The 25,142-nt window shown below is 39.9% G+C and overlaps 1 protein-coding gene across 9 annotated transcripts in view; it reads right to left on the bottom strand.

Moving 5' to 3' along the window:
• Positions 1 to 25,142, bottom strand: part of KCNQ1 (potassium voltage-gated channel subfamily Q member 1) — a 329,348-nt gene that overhangs the window by 183,734 nt on the left and 120,472 nt on the right. For 7 of the 9 annotated variants that reach the window (XM_080998779.1, XM_080998781.1, XM_080998780.1 and 4 more), the window contains 8 exons: positions 24,669 to 24,809; positions 12,615 to 12,725; positions 11,880 to 11,975; positions 10,651 to 10,779; positions 9,053 to 9,194; positions 7,403 to 7,429; positions 5,606 to 5,671; positions 4,212 to 4,332 (listed from right to left, as the gene is read on the bottom strand). In XM_080998779.1, coding sequence (XP_080854905.1) covers positions 4,212 to 4,332; positions 5,606 to 5,671; positions 7,403 to 7,429; positions 9,053 to 9,194; positions 10,651 to 10,779; positions 11,880 to 11,975; positions 12,615 to 12,725; positions 24,669 to 24,809 — 833 coding nt within the window. The remainder of the gene's footprint in view (positions 1 to 4,211; positions 4,333 to 5,605; positions 5,672 to 7,402; positions 7,430 to 9,052; positions 9,195 to 10,650; positions 10,780 to 11,879; positions 11,976 to 12,614; positions 12,726 to 24,668; positions 24,810 to 25,142) is intronic. The other 2 variants (XM_080998782.1, XM_080998783.1) reach the window with 2 other exon arrangements.

Genomic DNA, 25,142 nt, shown 5'->3' on the forward strand with positions numbered 1-25,142 from the left:
TGCTCACCTGAAATGCAGTTTTACATTCCCAGTGAAAGATCAGCAGGATGGGTTGATGGCTCCTCCCCCTGGTCAAAGGCAGACAGCAGCCCTTTGGGAGGCACTTTGCGCACACTTGCCAAGCTCAAGAAAAGAAAAACATCCTACTTCCCAATCCAAACTACAACTAACCTCAACTGTGTAAGTAGATGATGATGATGATGATGAAGAAGAAACATTCCTGCAGCCCACTGCATAGGGTGGGGCCTGCTGACTGGAAAAACTACATTTCAGGCGAGTGCAACTGTGCTTCTCCCCATTCCCAGTTCCAGGTCAGCAGGGATGGGAAGTACAATAGCTAACCTCCCTAGGGCAGGTTAAGGCTGTAGGAGCTAAGGCAGGAAGACCTTCTGCAGGATCCTCTTGCCAAATGCTGCCTTGGCTAAGGTGTATGTGTCAGGTTGTAGTGCCTGGTAAAGGTATATTGGCAGGAGGGGCCGGGGGGATAGTCAATGCAATGCACCCGTTTGACATATGAACAGGGAATATCTTTTAAATCTCACTTGTCTCCTTAGTCAATTCACACAATGCTTTTGAAAATGGTGTTCATGCTAAAAAGAAGATTGAATGCGAGCCGGACAATGGTGTTTGTGCCAAAATGAAAAGAGTGATGCAGGCTTTGTGAGATTGAATCCGAGCCGGACGATGGTGTTTGTGCCAAAATGAAAAGAGTGATGCAGTGCGGCAGCCCCGCCAGGCTTCTCCAGCATTCCCACTCTGAGACGGGAAGAAATTGGGCTGCTTCTTCCATCCCTTCATTGAGAGGGAAAGGGAGGAAAGACAAAAGTGCCAAGGCTAAGAAGAAGAAGATAGAGAGCATGGGAAAGGAGAGGCTAGGCAGGTGCTCCAGGTGAAGGTAAACTGAAGCAGAAGAGAAGGAAAAATATATCTATGGAATGAGGAAAGAAAATACCACCTAACTAAGCTGTTAAAAAAAAAGAATATATAAACCTAAGGAGATAAGTGAGAGCTAATGGTGACTGGCTTCACTCAATGAAGGCAGGAACAGAACTATGGGATGGGAGCTGTATCTTCCTAAAGGTTGCTGCCTGCTTTCGACCAGGGGGAGATCATATGTCCCCCTTGCTGACCTGGATCTGGGATAGGGAAAATCACTTAGCACAATGTGATCCTCACAAGCAGTAATAGTGCTTTTCATGGAGAAGAAACGTAAGTTCCTGCAGTAAATCAAATAAGCTGGCATAAATGGCTTAATTGTTAGAGCGTTGGACTATGACCTGGGAGACCAGATATTGTTGGTCTATTGGGTGTGGGGAAGATACCACCCACTGCCCCTTATACTTCCTAAAGCTCTAGCTCTATTATCATCTTTGCACTATTGGCACTCTGACAAAGCTTGAGGGCTGTCAGATGGGAAGGATGAACCTGCCACCTCCCTTTCCACACAATTTAAATAAATAAACCTATTTGGCGATTGTATGGCTCTTGGGACTTTTACAGAAAGGGAACAAACCTTTGCAAACCCTTTCATAAATCTCCCATCTGTCAGAGGCTCCAACTGCAGTGGAAGTGACTGATACTCCGACTGAGGTTCAATTTCCATCACCACAAAGGGTACTGTATCTTGGCACTCCTCCTCACCTTGATCTTGCTAGATCAGGAAATGAGAGTTCAGAGAAAGACTCCCCTTTGCAGATGCCCCAAATATTCTATGGGGAACAGGAGTCCTCTGTATAGGTCAGGCCATAAAGGGTCCTCCCAGACTGTTGCTATTTTGGGGTGGCATCCAATTGCACACCAGCAAATTCAGGTTGCGCAATCCAATATGATTTGGGGCTGGTGCACAACAAACCAGCTTCTTCAAAACATGGGATAAAAGAAAGTGACTGGAAAGTGTAGGGTAGCATTTGCTCGACGCAATGCTATCTATCCTTCCCCACAACCAAATCAAAACGAATGCTCTGAAAACAGCAGGTATAATCAGATCTCCCCAGAAACAAATTTGGATTAATGCTCAATAAACAGGTCATCTGGAAGCGACCTCAGAGTGTGTTCATGATCCCAAGTGTGTTGCGCTTAGAAACACATCTGTGATACTGCCCTGAAGCAAAACCAGTTCTGCTCTTGCTCACCAATTCATGCCGCTAGCTAAAGCAGCATAGTATTATATTGCTCCAGGTTCTTCCACACATCCAAGACATAACCATGCATCAAAGAAGAACTGCTGCATCTGGCTGCAGTTAGAAGGCAAATGCAGGTGCATCAGTACGAACAAAAGCTACTATGCTGCTGCTGAGATTGGGGTCAACATCATAGTGAAGCAGCACACATTATGGCACCGAGTCAGGCTTTGGCCCCTACTCTTGTTGCGGCAGTGCACTGGATCCAATCATGCATCTACCTCCTGTCTCACTTTTCTTAATGTGGACAGGCATGTAAGCTCCATAAACGTGGCCATGATTGAGTTAGGGAGACCCCAGAGACACCCTTAACTAAGTGTGATTTTCACAAGGCTGCTGCTGGCTTACTGCTCCTGGACCCCTGGGATATTCCTGACGTACTTGTGATGAAACAGACAAGCACCAGTTGCAAGAGTTTCTCCATCCTTCCCAAGTAAGTGAAAACAGAGATTTTAAACACATTCCTTAATCTGACTTTTACCAAGAAAGTTTCCTGACAGTACAGTAGGTAACCAATATTTTTGCCAGGTGATTTATATTGCCTGTCAAAGAGAAGTAATTTTATGCTCTCAGGTGAAATCTGTTTGCAGATACTTTTTGCCAAGCACATGCCTGCAATTCACACAGCGGCTCTTACTCACGCCTTTGTGGTTATGGAATCAGTTTCTTTCATACACGCTCATTTTCATGGCCCCTGGGGCATATTAATTTATATGCAGCACTACAGTCCAAGATTCAACAGCACATTATTCTTTCTGGTTCCAAAGCCCTTCATTCTCTAACCAGGAGTTACAGTGTTATGCAGCTGGGCTATAAAATATTCTTCATGCTGATATGTCTCTTATAGAGCATGGATCACTTTTACAGTCTGAACTGAAGCTGCATTTGATCTGACTTTTACATGCTAATTGGTTTACATGGATTGGCTAGATATTTTTGATATGTACTATGGAGCCCTTTGGAATGCTTGCATGAAGGATTATACCAATGCAGCCTTTCAAATTTTAAGAGCTACTAGTTTACAGAGTTCCAGCAAAACAGACTACTTAAAAGAAAAACTGGGAGGAAGAAACACGCGAAGTCACAGTTATAAGAGCATAAAAAGCATTTGTTTATGGATTCCCTTGGGAAATAAATCCTCATGGTTAATTATGTCAAGTTGCAATTTTCTTTAAAAAACTTTTTTGTAACCAGAAACCACTTTTGTTTTTACGATAGTATAACTATATATGCCTGCATTTCTGTGTTTGTGTACTATATAGATTGATACATGGATAGTTTTATACAATTAGCCTGCCAGGGTTACGCTCCAGGAATCGTGCCTAAAGCCACAATTGTGTACAGTATAGTCAAAACACATAGAGTTTGGTGACATTGACAAGGATACAAAGGAAGAATAAGATACAGTAAATACACCAAATATTGCATTGAGAGTTTAATAGGAAACTAGGAATGACCATCATTTGATCACACCTGAGCCAAGTCTGTTTATGCAGGCCCTCATAATCCACAACATGTCCTGACACCTCTCTGGACAACAGGTGGATTCAATCTGGGTACTACTGCAATGGTGCTGTTATTCTCCATACATCACTGCTATTTTAACAGGAATAATTTCACACTATTCAGATCTTACGAGAAATGTCCAAATAGGGCATTAGCAGTTCAGGCACAACATAACACATCCCTAAACACAAAAACCAATGCCATCTATGAACTTTTCGTACAGCTATCCACAGTATTAGGTAAAAATAAAAAGCATATCTCATAACTCAATAACCAATGCAGTATGTTTTGCTTAAAATGAAGAATATCCATCAGGTGCAATGTGACCTAAAAGGCAGATTTGTTCCATGAGCAGAATGGATAACTTTTTAATGGATATCGGGACAGCATACATTAATTTCTACACAGAATGATTTTACATAAATAACTATAAGGTTGATCTAGGATTATATTTTAGCTTATAGCATGTACTGGTTGAACTTGTCTGGAGCAAATGATAGCATAATTCAGAAATCTGTGACTTACTGTGAGATGTGAGTTATTGGGGTCAGCAATGTTTCGCCTTCCAGGTCGAGTTCATCAGCAAAGCTGTTCGTCCTAATGAATGGTCCTGTGTTTGTATCTAAAAATGGAGAGTTTCTTTTCACTGTGAAAAAGAAACAGGAAGGTAAAGATGAAACTTGCTAGTAGGCAAAAGGCAGAATACTTTTTCTTTGGTGGGTCCATGATTCTGGAACGTCCAGTTAACCTCCATAAAGTTACCACACTAGTTTTTCAGAAAGATTTTGAAAACCCACTTATTCTTGGTGGCTTTCTCATGACTGATACTCTTATCTAATTATTGTGCTCCTTTTGGTTTTTTTATTTTGTTTTATTTCTGGACTGGATACGTACTTTCTACATACATACATAATTTTATTTGTATGCTGCCTTTCCACAATTCAAACCATGCTCAAAGTGGCTTACAGCATAAAAAGAACACATAATTATAAAATTACAGAAGCAGTCAAACCATAGTTTTTTTAAATGCACAACCAAACTGAACCATTTCCACATAAATCACAAGACCTAAAATAAAGATACAAATAACTAACAGGAGCAACAACCCTCACCTCAACAAAAAAAAACCTTAAACAGGAGCCTACGAGTCTGGTCAGCAGTCTCACCTTTTGTAGCTGGAGTCAGTTGGGCCCCACCCTCCCAGGCCAGGTGGAAAACACCTACAAGGCAGGGAGCATGTCTTCCAGGACTCTTTGGCCCCTTTAAAATACTATGAATCTAGAGTACTCATGAACAGAATTCTGCAAACGAGAAGCACCACTGGAGGTGAAAAGCTATTCTGCAATGTTTTGGGACCCTCCAGAACAGTGGGGAAGGCGGCACAAAAGGAGCTGCAAGGACAAGGAAGAAGAAGCAAAAATCACTTCCTTCCTTTTCTTCTATCTCCAAATGGAAGCAACATTTCCATTTGCAAAAGAGTAAGTCTGGATCCAACTCAGTATAAATACCTAGTAGTAGTCACAGTATTTATTTGTTTAAGACTAGAAGTAAATTACAATCTCCAACCATTTTGTTTAAGCTTTGTATCTTCAGTACAGTGGTACCTCTGGTTACAAACACCTCAGGTTACAAACTCCGCTAACCTGGAAGTAGTACCTTGGGTTAATAACTTTGCCCCAGGATAAGAAAAGAAATTGTGGGAGGCCCCATTAGCTAAAGTGGTAGCTCAGGTTAAGAATGGTTTCAGGTTAAGAATGGATCTCCAGAACGAATTTAGTTCATAAACTGAGGTACCACTGTATAGTTCTATCTTCTGAAAGGAAACCCTAATCTGTCCCATAAATTGTAACAGAATGGGTGAAATGTAGTGTCTACAAGCCCAGAGCTGAGCAAATGAAGCAAAGAGATGCAAGATTTACCTGGAGAAGGGGGAGAACTGGGAGATGGCTGCTCTGTAGAAAAGGATGACCAGGAATGCTGTCGGACTGAGTGAACAGGTGACAGGAGGGGGTAGGAGAGAAAGTGCACCGAAAAAGAACACCGAAAAAGAAAGGAAGAAAGTCAAGAGAGGCGGTAATGCAATCCAAGCCAAAATTGCATCAGTTAATCTTTAAACAACAGGAAAACAGGTATTAAAAATATTTCTTGCAGGTAAGGCACATGACCAATATGCTTCTCTTCCTTATAATTTTAAACTACTCTAATATATGTTGAGCCTTCTTGCATTTTTGAACATTAGATAAGTAATATCAATATGACTTCTTAAATATTTCTATCATGTCCTTGGCTATTTCACCTTATTCACTTTTCCCTTCCAACCCCCCTCATTTCCCCTCTACATGGGCAATGTATTATCCTAGAGAATGAGAATAGAAAAGGCCTCCTATAATTTCAGTAACCTCTACTATGGAAGGTATATAGACATTTTGTCCCACTATATTTATGTTAAGGAGAAACTTGGTAAGCCTCCTTAAATTTTGGGAGAAATGTGGAAGAGAAATTTGTGAAGATACATTCAGAATAGATGTTTTCTACAGATAAACAATGGGTAAGACTTCACAACAGCTTAGAAATTAAACTTCATCACAGATTCAGATTGGTCAATCTGACTAAGCAGGTTTGAGATTTTAGCCATGGCAAGATCTGCAAATGTTTAAGGCTTCTTAATGAAGTGTTGCTTATTTAATAGGTTTTTAAAACTTACCAGCTGCTTATAACTTTAGTCACTGATTTTATGGCTGAGTTCTACTTTATGCACTTGAGTAAAACAAAGTAACCCAAGGATTTTAATTTAAATAAATAATTTACTCCTTATGGGGGGGAAAGCTTCCATGTATTCTTTGCTTAAAAACAACCAGAGGCCATCTTTAAAAGAATCAATAGGTGAGTTATTCTATGTCTACTTTAGTTATTTTAATATAATTTCAAGTTTCAGCAAACCTAAATGTCCTATACATTATCCAGTAAACATCTTAAGGACATTATCCTGTAAATGTTAAGTTCTTTTAGGTCTTACTGGGAATTCAGTGGGAAAACTGAACCACATTCTTAACTATATCCCTTTGAAACATAAGATTTAAAAGTGATGAATCATGTCCTAAATCTCCCATCCCCCTCCCACCATAATAAAAATATGACTAAAATTTTGAATCTTTTTAAAAATAAGGAAAATATTCATTGCAATTACATTCAAGAAATGTAATGAGCTGAGATTCTTAGGCTGCCATTCTCTTCACACTTACCTAGGAGTAAGCCCTACTGAATCCAGTTAGACTTACTGTCAAGTAAACATGCATAAGCTTGCACTGCATATTTTTTTATTGCAGACTTCAAATAAAAATATAAAACAATGGGATTCACATGTTATCCTAATCAGTTACAAATGAGCAAGTGAAGAAAGAAAATAAATGGCACTGAGTAAAGACAGTGGATTAACTCATTTGCTACAATGCAATTATGGGAGACAATGTTAAGAGTATATCATGTAATTAAACAGGATTTTTTTATTTAAAAAATCCTACTTTTCTTCATTACTAATTGAATCATGATAAAGGACAGATGTGAAAGAATGCACATTTGTCCCACTTCAATTGCAGAATGTCAGCAGAAAAGTAGTATAGCCAATGGCCAGTGGGAGCATGAGAAAAGCACTGCAAGCAATGTTAAGTTTTCAATGTCTGGCATGCTGTAGGAAAATACAAATTTCCTTAACTTACCAAGAAATTTAAACATTCCTTTTTGTCCTGTACACTTGTAAGAGTTTTGAGAGAAGAAAACAGAGGGAGGAGGAGGAAAAAGGGAGAATAGATGTCAGAAGGAAAAGGAAACCTTTGTTTCTAAACTGGAGTTAGTACCTGCTTATAGATTATGTTGCCCTTCAAATGGTGAAAGTCACAGTTAAAGGTTAATGTCACTTGGGCATAGAAAGCAGTGAAAGAAAGCTTTAACATCTTTTGTACTACATAACCTATTGAGAAACCAAGAACTGCATGTGAACTTTCTACCTGATATGCATTCCAATGTGGTATTCCCCATTGAGATTTGCTCTCTACAGCACTTCTTTTTTAAAAAAATATGAAATTTACTTGGAAGAAAACTTGGCAAACCAGCTCTCAAAGGAAAGGGATGTGAGCTCTAAAAATACTCATGTGTGAGTAGCAGGTACCGTATATAGGAGGACAAAGTAGTGCTTTCCTTGAAGGCTTATGAGCTGCACAAGTATTCTTCAGAATCGTTTTTTTTTAAAGATGTGGCAGAAAGCTAACAAGAAAAATCAGATTATTATTCTAAAAAATGGAGGCTACCCAGAAGACTCATGCAGAACCGAAAGCAACTTAACAGTGAATAAGTAGCCTCTGGACCCTAGAAGGATACTGTCATACTGTTAATTGTAATAATATATATAAATAAATCAGTCTAAACAGAGATGAAGATTAAGGCTTTGGTTTAGTTAAACATTTTAGTTTCCTTTCCTCAGTATCACAGTTCAGATTTCAAATAAATGCTGGAAACTAAGGGGGGAAAGAAACTAAGGAAAGTGTCAAATGCAAGAGAGTTTTCTTTAAAAATAAATAAATAAAAATAATCAAAGCGCTAGATAGATGTTGAGAAAGGTGCTAATCTTCAAGATTATGGTCAGGAGGTGTTAAGGTGTTAAGTATATAGATCCATAAATTATCTTTCTAAAATCCCTGGATAAAATGGTTTCTATAGGAAATATTTACAAGTCAAGAGTAAAATATTTTAAAAGAGACTTGACAAAGACACTCAAGCACATGTAGGTTCAATCTGTTACAACAGCATTGAAACTTGTGGGCAGTAAAGCAGAACAGCCTCTTATAAACTTTCTTAGCTATAAATTTCTTCAGGGCTCAGGTATTCGTTAGGCTATTTGGTCTAGTTAAATGACAGCTCCTTATTTCAGGGTATAATCCAAACCCCAACCAGGAAGCAGTGCGGCTTGTCAAAGCACTACATCTGCAGTTCCTGGCCCTTGTGCTGGCCGGGGGGAAGAGATGAGAAATAGGCAAATCACTGTGCCAGCCTGGAATGGGTCCAAACTGGGCCTGATGGCAATAATGGGGTGGCTTGAGATCCAGCAATAACGGGATGGCTTGAGATCAAGGGCCAGCTCAGTCCTTCCCTCCCCTGCCTCCAGAATATCAAGTTTCAGGTTTTTCCACTGGCTGCCAGCTGGAAAGATCTGGCTGGTAGAACTTCCACTCTGCACTGGCAGAGTGATGCAGACTTCACACCACGGGAGGCGACCAGCAGAGGGAAAGCTCTGCCCAACCCCAACATCTGGCCTTCCCCTAGGCTTTGGCTTGCCGTGTTAAGTTTATGCAAATTCTAACCGAAATTCTTACCAGAATTTTCATTCGAGTCCAAGTAGTTTTCAGATTTCCGATCTTCCATCACATGGTCATATGTGATTTGTGGAACAGATAACATTTTGTCAGGAGAAGAAGGCCCATTGTCTTTTTCCGTCTTGCCTTTCTTCTTTTTTACCTGAGAGGAATACATTTTAAAATCTTCTTAAAAAAACAAAAAAGCCTGACTGCATGAACTATGAGCTAAGCTAAAGATGTAATTAATTCAACGCAAGAAATTAATTTATATTACAAGTAACCGAGGGGAAATAAAATTACAATTTATTATAAAATTACAATTCTACCTTTTCTTTCATGAACAGGATGTGAGGGGGAGGAGAGGGGGAAATCACTCTAGCAGGCAAGCAGAAATTCTTGTATTGATGAAGTGATCCCCTAATGTTGAATTCCTAATGTTGTGTTCCTCCCAGAGTCTATCACTCCATAATTACATTTCTCCCCTTGCCTTCCTTTTATTATAACCACTGACTTCTTAGTCAATGCCATAGTTTATGAAGGAAGTCCTCAAGAGGATAGAATTCTACCTCCATTACTGTTTGTCACCGAAACAAAATTTAGGAGACAAAGTCTGTTCCTCTCCCATGATTGGTGCAGAGGAAGAAAACTGCGCAACACTCAACACAGCTTCTTGGTGTTGGGATACTGCCAGGGAGACAGAGTCCATCATGACCCCACGTCGTCTCCATTGCGATCCATCCACCTCCCGTAGACACGTAGTATCATTCAATTAGCGACACGAGCTCCAGAAATAGCTTGCCACATTCCAGAGCTGATGCACGCTCTATCAGCAGAGTTCGCATAGCGAAAGATGCACTCAGGAGAGCATATTTACAACTTTATTCAGCGTTGATCCGAACAAAGAGAAAACATGACTGCCTGCTTCAGTGTCTCAGACACAGAGAGAGAAACGAAAGCAATAGACAAACAGAAACATCCTGTGAACAGGAAATACGTAGGCTGTGACTCACAACAGCCTGTCCCCTTTTTAAGGTGGAACGGAAATATCCTAACATCTGGAGCTTCCTGCCAGCTAGTCAGGCTGGCCCAATCACGAGTATACATGGCTATGTGTAATATCATATCAGACGTGCCAAGTTGCCCACAACATTGGAGGTCCCGTCGCACATGCATGATGTCACACACATGGCACCGCCCCCCAACCAGGCCAGGCCAACTTGGCCCGCCACCCCCACCCGCCTTACCTTTGTGAAAGGGACTCACAGGGGCCAAGATGCTTCACCCTGGTGTGTCCCTTTGATGATTGCTGCAGAATTTTGGGGGGGGACCCAGGGCCCTACTTTAAAATATTGGGGGTCCTGCCCCCCCTAGACAGTGCCCCTGTATCATATGAAGAATATCTTGTTATGCAAATATTGGTTGATATTCAATTTTTGCCATAGTCAGAATAAGCCTATGTAGTTTGCCCTGAGTATGACTAAGGTTGAATATCACATTTTCAAGAAAGGCTATTTTGTGTAGAGAAAACATATTCTATGGGAAAGCATTCATTTCAGTCTATTTTTAAACATTAATGTGTCAAAATGCCCAAGGGAAATGGAAATGTAGCTCCTTACCGACACCATTGCAATTTTCTTTGGCTTGGGACTAGGAGACATCAAGTGATAATTTCTGGACGGTTTTTTAATATATATTTTCCATGTAGAAGAGTCTGGGTTTTCTGATGCATAGCACCTCCAGGCAGTCTAAAACATTAGATGAATTAAAAAACATTTGTGTATCATCAGAAAACCAACATTAATTTATAAACGGCAACCTTTTTTAATCTATGAACATTTGTCTAAATTAGGGATAGTGGAAAATTCAAAATTAGGGGGTGGGAGTAGAGATCTTAGTTCAGAAAACTCATGCTAATTATGAGGCAAGTAAATCCTCAATTCAGAATGGTTCAAAAGCTAAAACAGATTAGTTTCAAACATTTGCTGGACTTTCTTCAAATTAATCCACTTTAACTGGCCTCATTCCAAAAGATAACAAAAAAATAAAATAGGCTTCTTATAAACAAACACCGAAAAGAGAAAAGGCCAATTACAAATGTACAAAACTAATACATAATTGTATTCTTTTCCAAACACAAATAATGACAAAGAATATTAACAGCAAATGTGCTTGTGCAAAATACAGTGAAACAAACAAGATCTGTATTACCATTTCCAGCCATGACTAATTGCATGAAACATACTTTTTATTATTTTTAACAAAACTATAAATACGAAACGTGTGTATAGAGGTAGGAGGGGTCTCAGAGCAGCTTTTGGATCCATGTCAAGCCTAGGCACCAAGGACAGAATCTAATTGGACCTCCTAGCACCGTTGCTCCAGCAGGTGTCTGCTAACAGGAGAGAAAGGGGGGATATTTAATTCCCTTTTTACTCCTGCTAGTGCAGGCATAGGCAAACTCGGCCCTCCAAATGTTTTGGGACTACAATGCCCATCATCCCTGACCACTGTTCCTGTTAGCTAGGGATGATGGGAGTTGTAGTCCCACAACATCTGGAGGGCCGAGTTTGCCTATGCCTGCTCTAGTGCTTCCTGAAATCTGTGCTGGTGGGTTGGCATTCTGTTCTAGCATTCTCCAGAACAGATTTCTGAGAGCGCTGGGGCTACAGAAAGCAAAGGGAATAGGCAAAAACCGCTCCTTTGCCTTTGTTAACAGACACCTGCCGCTGGATCAAAATTCCTTGGCATTGCACAAAAGCACCTGCTGGGTCCAACCCAATAGGATTCTTTAAAAAAAAAATCTATCAAAATATATGCGGTAAATGTAGGCTCTAATCACCATTACCTGAATGAGAGAAGCAGCTGCTGGAATTTGCCGATTGAAGTGCTTCTGTCGTTGTTTCTGCTGTACCTTCAAGGCAAATCCAGAACCCAGAATACCCTGAAGAAAGGAGTGTTTTCAGAAGAGAAATGCCATATCAGTTATACCTTTTAAATTTAATTTCAAGCAAATTCTGCTCAAATGGTATTTGCCCCAAATCTAAGATCGTCCCAGATTTCTTCTGGCTGGTTCTACTTGAGCTGCCACATTTTCCGTATTTCCATATTTTTCATTATACTGGACCCAGATATTTTTGCACTTTTACTTACGGTCACACTTTTAAAGAGGCTGTATGGTACACAGGAACTACAGTGGGCAGTTACCCGCATTAAAAGTTTGTGTTGTTTTTGCACATGGTTATTTTACATATGCCCACGCTAATAACTGTTTACGCAACAACAGCAGACCACAAAACTCATGATGCAACATGCTTGTGATAAAAGCATGGATGCATAAATATCCAGGGCTTGTGTGTAACTATTGTATTAAAAATATGGTAGCCCCAACAGTATTGGGCAGAATCTAACCGGCCAGATTAACACCCAAGCACAGAAATTCATCACTTTGGCAGTGATAAACAGTTGCTCAAGAGTGTTCAAACTCAAATATGTAAGAATCCTCCCAATGAAAAAATACTGCATGTATGCATATGAATTTAAACTTATTTAAAAACAAACTGAAATACTCTAAACCACCTACCGCAGGCAAGGCAAAAAATGAAATTGCAAACACAGAAAAGCAAGACGCAATGGTTTTCCCTATCCATGTCTGAGGCACTTTGTCTCCGTAACCAATGGTTGTTACAGTCACCTGAAAGTAAGAATTAAGCATTATTAGAACACATTATCACATTATTAGGACATAAATTTATTGATGTTTCAATTTGCTTTGAGACTGAAACCGAGTGATGATAATTGTCATACATTGTAACAAACACATTTTTTAATTACTCTGAAAATGCCATTCATTCCCCCATGCACTCAGAAGAGCATGGTAAGGACCAGAGTGTCTATGCTCTGTGGTGCACCAAGAGTGACTTCTACAGGCAATGCTTTCTACGGAGACCAGATGCATACTGCCACTGCGGATCCTTCTGCCCCAAGTGGTTGCCTCACCTTGTCTCATGGGTGGCCCTGCATTATTGTCTCTCTGACCTATGTATATACAAACCATGAAACCTCGTTAAGTATTTGGGTTCCTCCAGTACTTACTTTCAGAGAGTTTGAAAAGCCGTGTTGTCATCAGCACACTAAGGAACTAAGAGTCTTCCAAGTACACCGGAGGCCTTAATAAACTCTGTTTCTAAAGGCATGCTTTTAGCCCTCATTATTAAATATTTATTCATTAATTATTACATCTATACCCCATCTTTTCTCCAAGGAGCTTAAAACAGTGTATCTTGGTGCATGAAAATCAGAAAGATTTTGCAAGACAGTAGTCAGAAAACAAGTTACAGTGGTGCCCCGCAAGACGAATGCCTCGCAAGACGAAAAACTCGCTAGACGAAAGGGTTTTGCGTTTTTTGAGTCGTTCCGCAAGACGAATTTCCCTATGGGCTTGCTTCGCAAGACGAAACATCTTGCGAGTTCTTGCGAGTTTGTTTCCTTTTTCTTAAAGCCGCTAAGCCGTTAATAGCCGCTAAGCCGCTAATAGCCGCTAAGCCGCTAATAGCCGTGCTTCGCAAGACGAAAAAACCGCAAGACGAAGAGACTCGCGGAACGGATTAATTTCGTCTTGCGAGGCACCACTGTACTGACTCCTGTTCCCCTCTTCTTTACACTTCTCTATGGTAGCTAAACATACCAGGCATTCCTTCCCGTTTTCTTCTTTACTAGGAACACCTCCAACAAAATATTTCAGATTCTGCACTTTAGGTACTAGCAGCTAATTTATGTAATTAGAAATCTTTGCATTACTCTTGTGCCACAGCACATTTTGTATAATTTCACAAACATCTGCATACATAAGAAACCTGTCCTTCTGGTGTAGTGCACTGAAGAAACTTATAATAGTAAAACAGCCTTTAATTCATGAGAAAGAAAAGAAGGCAGGAAATTGAATTACAACATAGCTCATGTTAACATGCTGTAAATTCAAAGCCTTAATTTAGGCCTTTATGACTTGGAAAACTTTACGGTACATGAGGTTTCAGGGCCATGGGCAGCTTGCCCAAATCCTACTCTTCTCTTTGGGGAAAACCATACCAGCCCAAGTGAAAACAAACTTTACATTGATAATTTTATTTATAACAAAGAAGGTATTTCCTAATGCATGGATACTATACATTAAGAAAACAGAAGGAAGGGTGAAAAATGCCACATGAAACAACTATATATTTTTAAGTATTATAGTGATGCAATGATGTCAAAAGGAAAAGGGACAGATCTAAAGTCAGTAGCTGATCCCTGCAATATTATGATACACCGATTCACATATTTCATTAGAGGGTGTCTGGAAACTAATATGAAATGAAAATCAAACACCTGAGAAGAATGCTTTTAAGGAGATGATGGTCACAGCATTTGCACTGCAGACCAAAGTTTATATAGGTTGCAGTAAGCGATGACTAAATGTAAGTCAGACGTTATTCAAGACCTTACAGAAATAATGGAGTCCATTTCAGCAACAAAAGCAGAGGAGAGTATTCAGATGCCATGAACATTTTTTTTCTTTTTCCAATAATATTTTCACACACACAAAAACTGCATAGGTGTACTAAGCCCTGTGTTTTAGAGGAAAAGTTGAGAAAATACAAGTACTGTAGCAGAAGTACTTTTGGATATTCATTTTTTTTATCAGCACATACAAGCAGTGCCATACTAAATGTAAAAAACATAAAATCATCCTTGTGCATGTGTCTAGATTTCTATACAATAAATAATATATTCTTTAAAAATAGGATGACACTCTTGCACCAAATATCTGAAACTGATTGTATCATCCAGTATTTAAAAGAAGCAGTAACATCACTAACATGATCACAAATGATTCTTGGAATTGAAGAATTTGCATCTGGATAACAACATCAGTTTAAAACACTGCTTTGAAAAGATATAGGCTGCTCATTATTATGAATGAGAAGAAGAGATTATTTCAATTTCCCACCAAATTTCCAATTTTTCATGTTAGGCTTTGGAAAAACGCTGAAGCAGAAAGGACAGTAGCTTTGCATGCAGGAACCCCCAGGTTCAGTCCCTGGTACCTCCAGTTAAACAAATTAGAAAACAAGTTGTAAGTTAAACCACTTCCTGAGACTGTGGAGTGCTACTGGCAATTGGAGGAAAGAACACTGAGCTAGTATGACTCAGTATAAAACAAACACACACACACACACAGAGAGAGAGAGAGAGAGAGAGAGAGAGAGAGTGAGAGTCCCTGTCCCAGTTTTGTTCAGGTCTTAATGCATGCCTCCTTTAAAAACCAAGCAATTATCCTGTTCAGGAACTTGTCCTGAACAAGCAGGTATAACAAAATGTAGCAGCAATGTCAAAGACTCCATTGCACAATTCTCTTCCATCCTCTTGCACAATTTCGTGTCAATTACAATGGGGCTGGAACAGACTGTGGACTGTCCCAACGGCAGAGAATTGGCCATTTTATTTACAATTCACTTCAGTAAACTGAGCTATCATAATACAAAGTTACCTTCAAGCCCAACATAAACTGTTGTGAAATCTTTAAGCATGTTTTATTTACATAATACGGGAAAGGGGGGGCCTGTACAGAATAAGTTATTTGCTCTTGAAAGCCTCTTTATTACAAAACTAGAATTGTAAAAAATAAAAGGGAGACAATATTTGAATAGGTTTGTTTGGTCAGCTGGATAGTTTTACAACACTATTATTCACAGAAGGATGTATTAGCTCTTCCAACAGCTTTGGAGCCAAGCATTCACCATTGTTGAAAAGTTTATGGTATCATTTTCCAGCAAAGGCCAGTATAGTTGAAAGTTATAAGAACATAACTCACAAAGAACAATGACAGTCAGATGAAAAGCCACCCATGAGACTAGGATGATGTGCAAACAAATAATTATGTTGTTTCATTAAAATGTTATAGCCTTGTTGGTGGGCTTTCATTGGCATGCAGACATATCCTAAGTCAATATGACAAAGAACCTTGTAACACATTCCGTTCACTGCGGCATAAACCTTTGTATACTACATCCCACAAACTTATTATATAACTTGGACCCTAACCCATAATTACTCTAAGCATATTTTGAGGTGCCATAATACCCTTTTTCTATAGTAAACTAATACAGTTTTTATTTTTTATTTTTTAATGTTTAATTCTTTGGAATTTGTCCCTTAGTAAATATATAAGAAGCTTGATTAAATGTATTTTTGTAAAATGCTTTGAGGTTGTTGTTTTTTTTAAAAAATCCAATCAAATGGTATATAAATTTTATTAAATAAATACATAAATGTCAATAATGGACAAATGTAATAGCTGCACCAAATTCTGTGGGTCATGACTAGAATGGATTGTATGGTGAGGTAGGTACAGGCTAGTCACAGATAGATACTGTAAGCAATTTTAGAAACATAAAATGGAAGCACCATGTTTAATATAAGAGAGCTTAGCTAGCACAAATGCAGACCACTCTGTTATACATTCTGCGTATACTAATTAGCCAAGAATTGAAGCCACTGAAGTAATTGCATGAGTAGAATGACTTCCTCTCCTTCTGCGTCTCTTCCACCTCCAAATCTGCTCCAGAAAGTAGGGAGACCCCAACAGCAAATTTGAGGGGCTTCAGTGGGTGCATAGGTGAGGTTATATTGCACAGGCAAAACTCATTCTGCTCATTCAATGACTTCATTGGATACAACCCAGATGTAGTATTGCTCTTTAAAAAAAAAGTCCCATTTAAATATGGGGAAAATTAAATACATTATTATTCCTGAGTTTCCACCTGATTTGGGGGCAATTATCTCCCCTCCAAAGGTTTTCTGTTCAAGAACATAACCTTAGCTATAGAAATTCTGGGCAGGAAACGTGCTTCAAGTGTAGGTTCAATTAACGAATAAATGATACAATGATAACCTGTCAACCACGTAAAATGATAGACAAGTTGGAGTATTGTTTCTGTCTCCTAAAGATCAATGTGCAGCTAACACAAGGGCTGTGAAAGTATTTCCCCACAGAGACCTGTGCTGCCATTATGTGGTGACTCACCACTGAGAAACATGCCTCAGTGATACAAGCTCTGGTTACATCCAGGCCAGAGGACTCTGTGTACAGCCGCCTTTGAAAAGGGTTCACAACTTCAATTAGGGTAGAATGCAGCAGCAACAATAATTGCATTAGTCAGGTGGTCGGAACACGTTAACAATTCGGTACCTATTGTGTTTGTTGCCTGCTTGCTTACAGGCCAAATATCAAATGCTGCTCTTAGCTTTTTAAGCCCTAAATGGTTTGGGACCAGGTTATCTGAAGGACCACCAGCACCCACATGACTTTAAGATCAGCTTCTGAGCCCCTGCTTTCCTGTCCATCAGTACAAACATTAGTTGGGGGGTACAAGGGATAGGGTCTTCTCTCAGGGTGGTCTCACATTTGTGGAGTTCCCCCTCTGAGGAAGTTTGTATGGCCTTATCATTGCTAACTTTCCAGCCCCTGTATATGGTGTTTATTGACCTTTGACACTGTAAAACCATACTGCCCTGTGGACTATCCTTCTGAAAATCAGCTGCCCAGATAAACTTGTGAACATATTGTTGTCAGGAGCTCGTCCTACACTCGAGTAGGACCCTGGCATAGACACATGCCCGACTGGCATGTTCTCTCCCTCCTGGTTGTTTGTTCGGGAGCTTCAAAAGCTTTCTTCTGCCCGAACATCACAGCGACTGATGCCAACAGACACCGGCACACTTAGGGATCCGCAGAGTCTTCGCAGCTTACGTAACAGACCTCAGTAACTCAGCATTTTGGCTAATCTACTTTATTTACATATAAACATTCAGAGTGTTCTGACTTCGCTCTTTCCTCTTTCTCATCAGACAGCAAAGAGAAAGAACAAAGGACAATAATACCACTTCACGGAACACAGTAATACAAACATCCTGTCTCCGTCACTTCCCACACTGTGGAGTCAAAACATACACTGTCATGTGATAGACAACAATCCCATGACTGCAATCACGGAGCAGGAATCTTAACACATATTAGGCTCCTCCACGATAATACGACGGCAACAATGGCTCTCAAAGTGAACCATTCACAGTGGGATCAGGCATTAAACAGATGTGTTATCGTCCCAACTCTATTTATTATCTTCATCACCATGACCCTACACATTGTCGAAGGGAAACTCCCCACTGGGGTAGAAATCATATATCGAACAGAGTAGGCTGTTTAATCTGAGTAGGCTGAAAGCAAAGAGTAAGGTTACCGTAACTTCCGTCATAGAGCTTCAGTATGCTGGTGACAACGTAGTGCGTGCACACTCAGAGGATGACCTCCAAACCATCCTAAATATCTTTGCAGAAGCTTACGGAAAGCTTGGCCTATCACTTAATATCCAAATAACCAAAGTGCTGTACTAACAAGCACAAAACAACTTTCAAGAGAACTCTTGATACATTTTTATTTCAACCCACATTCAATTAATTACTGTGTTTTTATTCATTGTGACCGCTCTTTATAAAAAAAGTGCACAGTGGAGTTTTAATCTTTTTTTTGCAGTATTATTGTATTGTTTTTAATTTCATGTGTTTTTGTGAAGTCAATCTGTAGACTGTAATGTTGCTTAAAAACATTTAAAAGAAAAACTTATTCATTTATTCTTCACCTTTCAAAGTATTTTCCCCAAGCCAGCTTATACTATCAGCAAAACAGCAGCATCAGTAACAATAAAACAATTTAAAAGGACCATCTGTCTAAAAAAGAAACAGAAATCTAACAGCAAATTGTTCCAGAGCAAAAGGGTTGGGAAAAATGCTTAGTGGACTGGTTCTGGGATAAAATTGTTATGCCAAATCTCAGAAGTAATTGTCAAGAGAAAAGTCATATTAACACTGGGTTCCAAGCATGTTGCCTGAAACTGTACGGTGTGTGGGTTTTCTTATTTGCTTTGCTCTCTACCCTCCCTCCACCCACAGTTGTGGACTTGTAATTTCTGATAAAAAGATTAAAGGAATTCTGCAATTTCATTGTAAATGCACTGGAATGTCAGGGGGAGGGGCAAACAAAGGTCTATCCATAGGTTATCACATTAAAATTTCATCACAACTCAGCAGGAAAAGCTAAATGTTTCAATTAAAAGCATGGTCACACACAGTCATTTCTCACTGCAAGGCTTTGATCTAGTAGAATCACCACAGGAGTGGTTGTATGACTAATCTCATCCCTGTTTAATAGTCTAGCGAAATGAAGCTGCAGCGAAGTTAAGATTACCATCGGAAATAGCTGATAACAAAGAGAAAATAAACCATAACCAAAGGTACATGGATTAATAGTGACAAACACTGGCTTGCTTCATTTAAACTTGAGCGGGGGTGGGGGATATAATGCAAATGGAATTTAAAAGTATTTAGAGACTGCACAGACACCAGGGCCAAATACTTATCGGATAATAAAATACAGCCCTTTCACAGTAGCAACAATTTTAAACCCTGACAGAATGCTAGTTTCATTTGAACTGGTTTTGTTAATGCTGCAAGGATAGAAACAGCCTGGGATGGATTCTGGAAACTGCAGGATTCTGCTCTGAGACTGACTGCTGTTGCATTCCTACCATTGCATTCCTACCATTATTCCTGAACCTGCAATTTTTAAAAACAAACAAACAGATTTTCATACTACTGGATTTAGTGTAAGGCACCTCTCCTCATTCAAGTCAGGGCACCTGATTTTTGCTGATCCCCTCCTGCCCACCTAAACCCTCTGACCTCCTAAAAAGCTGTTCCTGAGGGTTGATGGTCCCTTCAGTCCACAATGTTAACGCAATACAGAAGGCAACCCTAAGAGTGTGGGGCTACAATAATTAGGTGCACTAGTGTGTATTAGTGGAATTGCTTTCTGCTAGGGCAAAGTCATCATCAGCTGAAACGTTATAAATCTGTAATCCTCTTTCCCAAAGAGAACGTTGCCCTGCAAAACCCTCAGAGTACATGAAAATCAGATTATCGAAACAGTTCTGTATGTTCGTTTTAAATGACTGGTTTAGAAGGACCACTATATTACAAACAGAATTGGCACCCATGCCTGATTTAAGCCCATATTTATGCAAATGGTCTCACATTGAAGAATGATGTGTTCAAACCACGATCCTGCCTAGCACAGTCATGAAAATTAAGTTTATCCTCGTTCAGACGATCCCCTTAACCAGGGGTGCACAACCTGTGGCCCTTAAGATGTTTCCATACTACAACTCCCATCAGCCCCAGCCAATATATCCAGTGATTAGGGATGATGGGAGGTGTAGTCTGGAGGGATGCACAACCTAAACCATGGTTTGAATTGAGGTGATCATGAGCAAACTGTGGCAACCCTGAAGATTACATACTTCTCCTCCCATCTTCTCCTTTGTGCCGTTGTTTAGGTCAGCCTTCCTGAATCTGGTGCCTTCCAGATCTTTTGGATTACAACTTCCACCAGTCCTAGCCAGCATAGTCAACAGCAAGGGATGGCGGGAATTGTAGCCCAAAACAGTGGGACAGCACCAAGTGGGTGAAGGTTAGTTTTTAGGTGACCATCTGGAACCAGGTTTTTATGTATGAGGAAGAGTTCACAGTTTATGGAACAGATCATAATGGGAAGAAATTTGCTGTGTGGAGACAGGTCCCAATGTTGTTGAAGGCAAAGAGCACAAAGTGCAAGCTGCTGCATAATGGAAAATTGCTGGCCGCATTTCAGTCACCTGTTGGATTGTGGCCATAGCCATTTACTATATACATGTCACTGGCAGGAATATACGGATGATTTAGAATTTCCACCTTATGACCTTTAAACTGGCCCAAATAAAAAATAAAAAAGCAGGTTGGGAATGTTGTATTTTTCTTTAGAAAAGTGACTTCAGTACTGGGCAAGGGACAATTTTATATTTGAAAACATTTGCATCAATTGGCAATTGTGAGTGAGCAATTGTTCCACGACGCCCCCTGCCTGAACCCGATATCTCTGTTGCAAGTAACTGAAAAAGATTCGTTCTTACATACTATTCATGTGGTTTATAATTACTTAGATATGTAATTTATTTATGGGAAAATACAAGATGTTATTAATCAGGATGATTTTAACAGACAACTCTAATTGTGGATTGACAACAGATAAGGGTGTCTAAGGAGCACACCATTAAAAAAGCTGGTCCCCATTTTCTTGAGAACCCAGCAGAAATCCAGGCAAAATAAAGAGAAGTTTCAAAGTAGCAGTGATTGGCAAATTATGCACGCTGCCTCTAAGTATAATTAAATCGTTGTTATTTTGCGACATTTTCTAGAACAAAAACTTAATAGCCTAGTTGTTTTACTTCAGAAAGTATAGACTGCCGCATGCCAGCTGTTCTGTTTACTACTCAAATGCACTGGAAACAGTAGAAGGTTTGCTCTACACTATCAATCACAGTGACACATGTGTGTGTTCTAGCCAAAATTAAACACTTTTATATCCCACTGAATTAAATAGGAAGAAGTTCAGTGCATGTTTACTCCTGCCACTTAAACCAATGGGACAGAAAAGTGCTGAGCTCAGTCTGATTCATGCTCACAACTAACAGTTAGTGGCATATATTAAAGTTTGTTCCTTTTAATCTTTCTTGTGTTGAAATAAGTATGTAAGAAATCTAAAGTCTAGGATGTCTTATTTTATTTCTCTTTTCATCTAGTAAAATCTAGTAGTGACAGAAGCGTTCATGATCAAAGTGGCTATATTCCAGTCAAACTACTCAGTGATGCCTTTGAAATACGGTTGTTCAAAGGTAACATATTTTTAGGGGCAATTTGCAATAGTTATGATGCAATCGTGATGCAAGAGCATCACGCAACAATCACCAAAAGGGCAGCTTCCTATATTTTCCCTGGGGTTTCCCAAACTTGGGTCTCCAGCTGTTTTTGGACTACAATTCCATCATCCCTGACCACTGGTCCTGCTAGCAAGGGATGATGGGAGTGGTAGTCCAAAAATAGAAGGAGATTGTAGTTTGGGATTAGTTTAATAGCCACTGATTAGTTTAATAGCCTGTTGTCTTATCAAACCAATCCATTCTTAAGGAAATCAGCCCTGAGTGCTCACTGGAAGGACAGATCCTGAAGCTGAGGCTCCAATACTTTGGCCACCTCATGAGAAGAGAAGACTCCCTGGAAAAGACCCTGATGCTGGGAAAGATTGAGGGCACAAGGAGAAGGGAACGTCAAAGGACGAGATGGTTGGACAGTGTTCTCAAAGCTACCAGCATGAGTTTGACCAAACTGCGGGAGGCAGTGGAAGAGAGGAGTGCCTGGAGTGCTCTGGTCCATGGGGTCACGAAGAGTCAGACACGACTAAACAACAACAGCAACAGTTTAACAGCCACTGACACTATGTTTTTCCCCAACACCAGAACATAAGAAGAGCCTGTTGGATCAGGCCAATGGCCCGTCTAGTCCAGCATCCTATTTTCAGAGAGGCCTGTGGGAAACCAGCAAGCAGGATTTGTGTGCAACAGCGCTCTCCACTCCTGTGGTTCCAAGCAACTTGTATTCCGGAGCACGACCTCCTCCTGCTGGCTGCAGAGACAGAGCATGGCCATCATGGCTAGTAGGCTTTGGTAGCCCTCTCCTTAACAAATTTGTCTAATTCTCTTTTAAAGCCATCTCTGTTGGTGGCCATTGCAGCCTCCTGTGGGAGCGAGTTCCATGGTTTAGCTATGCTCAGCGTGAAGAAGTTTTCTTTTCTCTGTCCTGAATCTTCCAACATTCAGCTTGAATGGATGTTCACCAGCTTCAGGAGGGATCTGGGCCTGGGTTGTATCACAGGGGGAAGGGTTTGACACTGCCCCCACTCCAGTCCTTCATAGCATATCACACACACACACCGGAGCCGCTTGTAGCAAAAGAAAAATACAATCTGAAATGCATTCATGCAGCTCTAACATCATGGTTAATTTGATTTCTAGCTTCCAACCAAAAGCCTGAAAATGCCTAAATTTGGGGGAAAGAATGGTTGCTGTTGAGATTGTGGCTAGCTTGAATCTGCTATCTCTGAAACTCAGTCTTATGTTTTAGCTCCTGACCACTTGGTTTGAAATCTTTTTGTTCCGATCTTCAGAGGATCATTCAGCAATGGGAATTGTATTCAGATTGTATGCATATTACTGCTTATGTTGCTGGGGACTGTATTTTCTTCCTTTTGCTTTGCCTTCTTTTTATAGGCTAATTTTTTCCATTCCTATTGAGGAAAGCTTTGCAGCCCTTACAAAGCGCCACTCATGCTTGACAAAAGTATACTTTTGCTGCCAAAATCAAGGCAGTGCCTTTTTTGCATATGGTTGCATCTGCCACCTTTAATTAAGAAGCCATGTAAGCCACTCCTCTGAAGAAGCTGAACACGTTGTGGTGTAATGTATCCCCTTAGAAAGGGTTTAAAAGCTTAAAAAGCAAGTTTGCTGATCCCACAAGAGATTGCATTGTATTTACTATTTTACATATAAGAATATGGAAGGGGGAGATTCATAGAGTTCATATGGAAGGCTATATAACAGAGATAAAAATCTGAAAAATGCCATCGCGTTTCTCAGTTACTGAATGTGTGGTGTAAATGTACAACACTTATTTGGAGAACTGGATGTGCTCATTTAGCTAATCTGGTCCCACCCTGTCCAAATATCCCTGGACATTGCCTGTCCATGTTCTTGACCAAGGTGGCTCCAGCAAAGACCTGCAGTCTGCGTTATCTTGATGGTGGTATCCAGATTCAGCTTAACTGGTGTCAAGTGAAAGCAATGAGAGCAAACACTGAGTAAATTTGCAATTGCAGGCCTACACACAGGAAACAAAGGTACAATACCAGAGCAACAGAGGCTATGCTAAGAGCAAAAAAACCTGACACAAGAAGGCACATTCCTGACTCAGATATAAAATTTTCAGGACGAGCAGCAGTACAGTTGTTGCTCCAGTACTGGTCTAAACTTATTGAGCCCTCAGGTATTGTGGAAGCCAAGGAGATAGTCCTCCTGATGCCACCTGCAAGTTTCAGCCTTCGGTACATGCAGAATTCTTGGCAAACTTCTGCTTTGCTGAAGCTGGATGTCCTTTGCTGCCCTGTATTTCTGGGGTACAACCAGAATCACTGTGGGCTAGTTTGATTGAAGGCCTTTCTTTATCTTCCCTACAAGATCCAGGATTGTTTTCTGCTGCTTGCATTACTCACACAATGAGTGGTAATCGCAAGAACTAGAGCAGAAATCCTGAAAACTCCATTCATAAAAAGTGGGTTTTCAAGGTCTGGACTCACACGCAGGGTCTGGTCCACGATACCAAGTTAAATGACATTCACAAGTCCTTACTATTTCAAATCAGGAAAGTGCATACACAACAACCCAAACACTGTTAATAGGCTAAACATAGGCTAGATCCGTGGTCATTTTATAGCAACAAACCACAATGTTTCCTATATAAATGTTGTGAATAATGCTCAAACTAGATGCAATGCCATCAGTAATGGTTTAAGTGTTGCTCCTGAATGAGGACATTTCATAGAAATACTAGAAATTGTCACATTAGAACAAAAAGGCTCTTCTAATTTTGAAAATGTACTATGGATTATACTTACTACTCCCCACCAAAGGGCATCTGCATAGCTGCTAAATTCATGTTCGCCCGAATCATTCACAGCATCTTTTTCAGCCAAGTACACAAAATAAGATGAAAAAATCAGGCCTAGAAATCCAATGTACAGAGTGGTTATCAATTCCTGAAAAGAAGAATAAGAGCAAATTAATGAATAACTAGAGGCACATAGAATACTGCTGCTGCCAAATGCTATTTTATAAAACGAATGACTGATTATTGGGCTCAGCTACCACACTGAATTTAACCAATTAAACATTAATCAAACAGTTCATTAATTTCAGTCACTCTACTCTGCATAATGCTTAGTTGACTACCACCTGATATTTCCAATTTGCACTTAGCAAATCATTATATCTTAATACTAGGGCAAAAAAAATATTATTGTCAATTACTTTAATGCAGCAGAATTGCAAACTGAAGTTGGAAAAATGATATTTTTAATCTTGTTCTCAAA

This window comes from Podarcis pityusensis (assembly GCF_964106645.2).
Source record: "Podarcis pityusensis genome assembly, chromosome: 1".
NCBI classification, from domain to species: Eukaryota; Metazoa; Chordata; class Lepidosauria; order Squamata; family Lacertidae; genus Podarcis; species Podarcis pityusensis.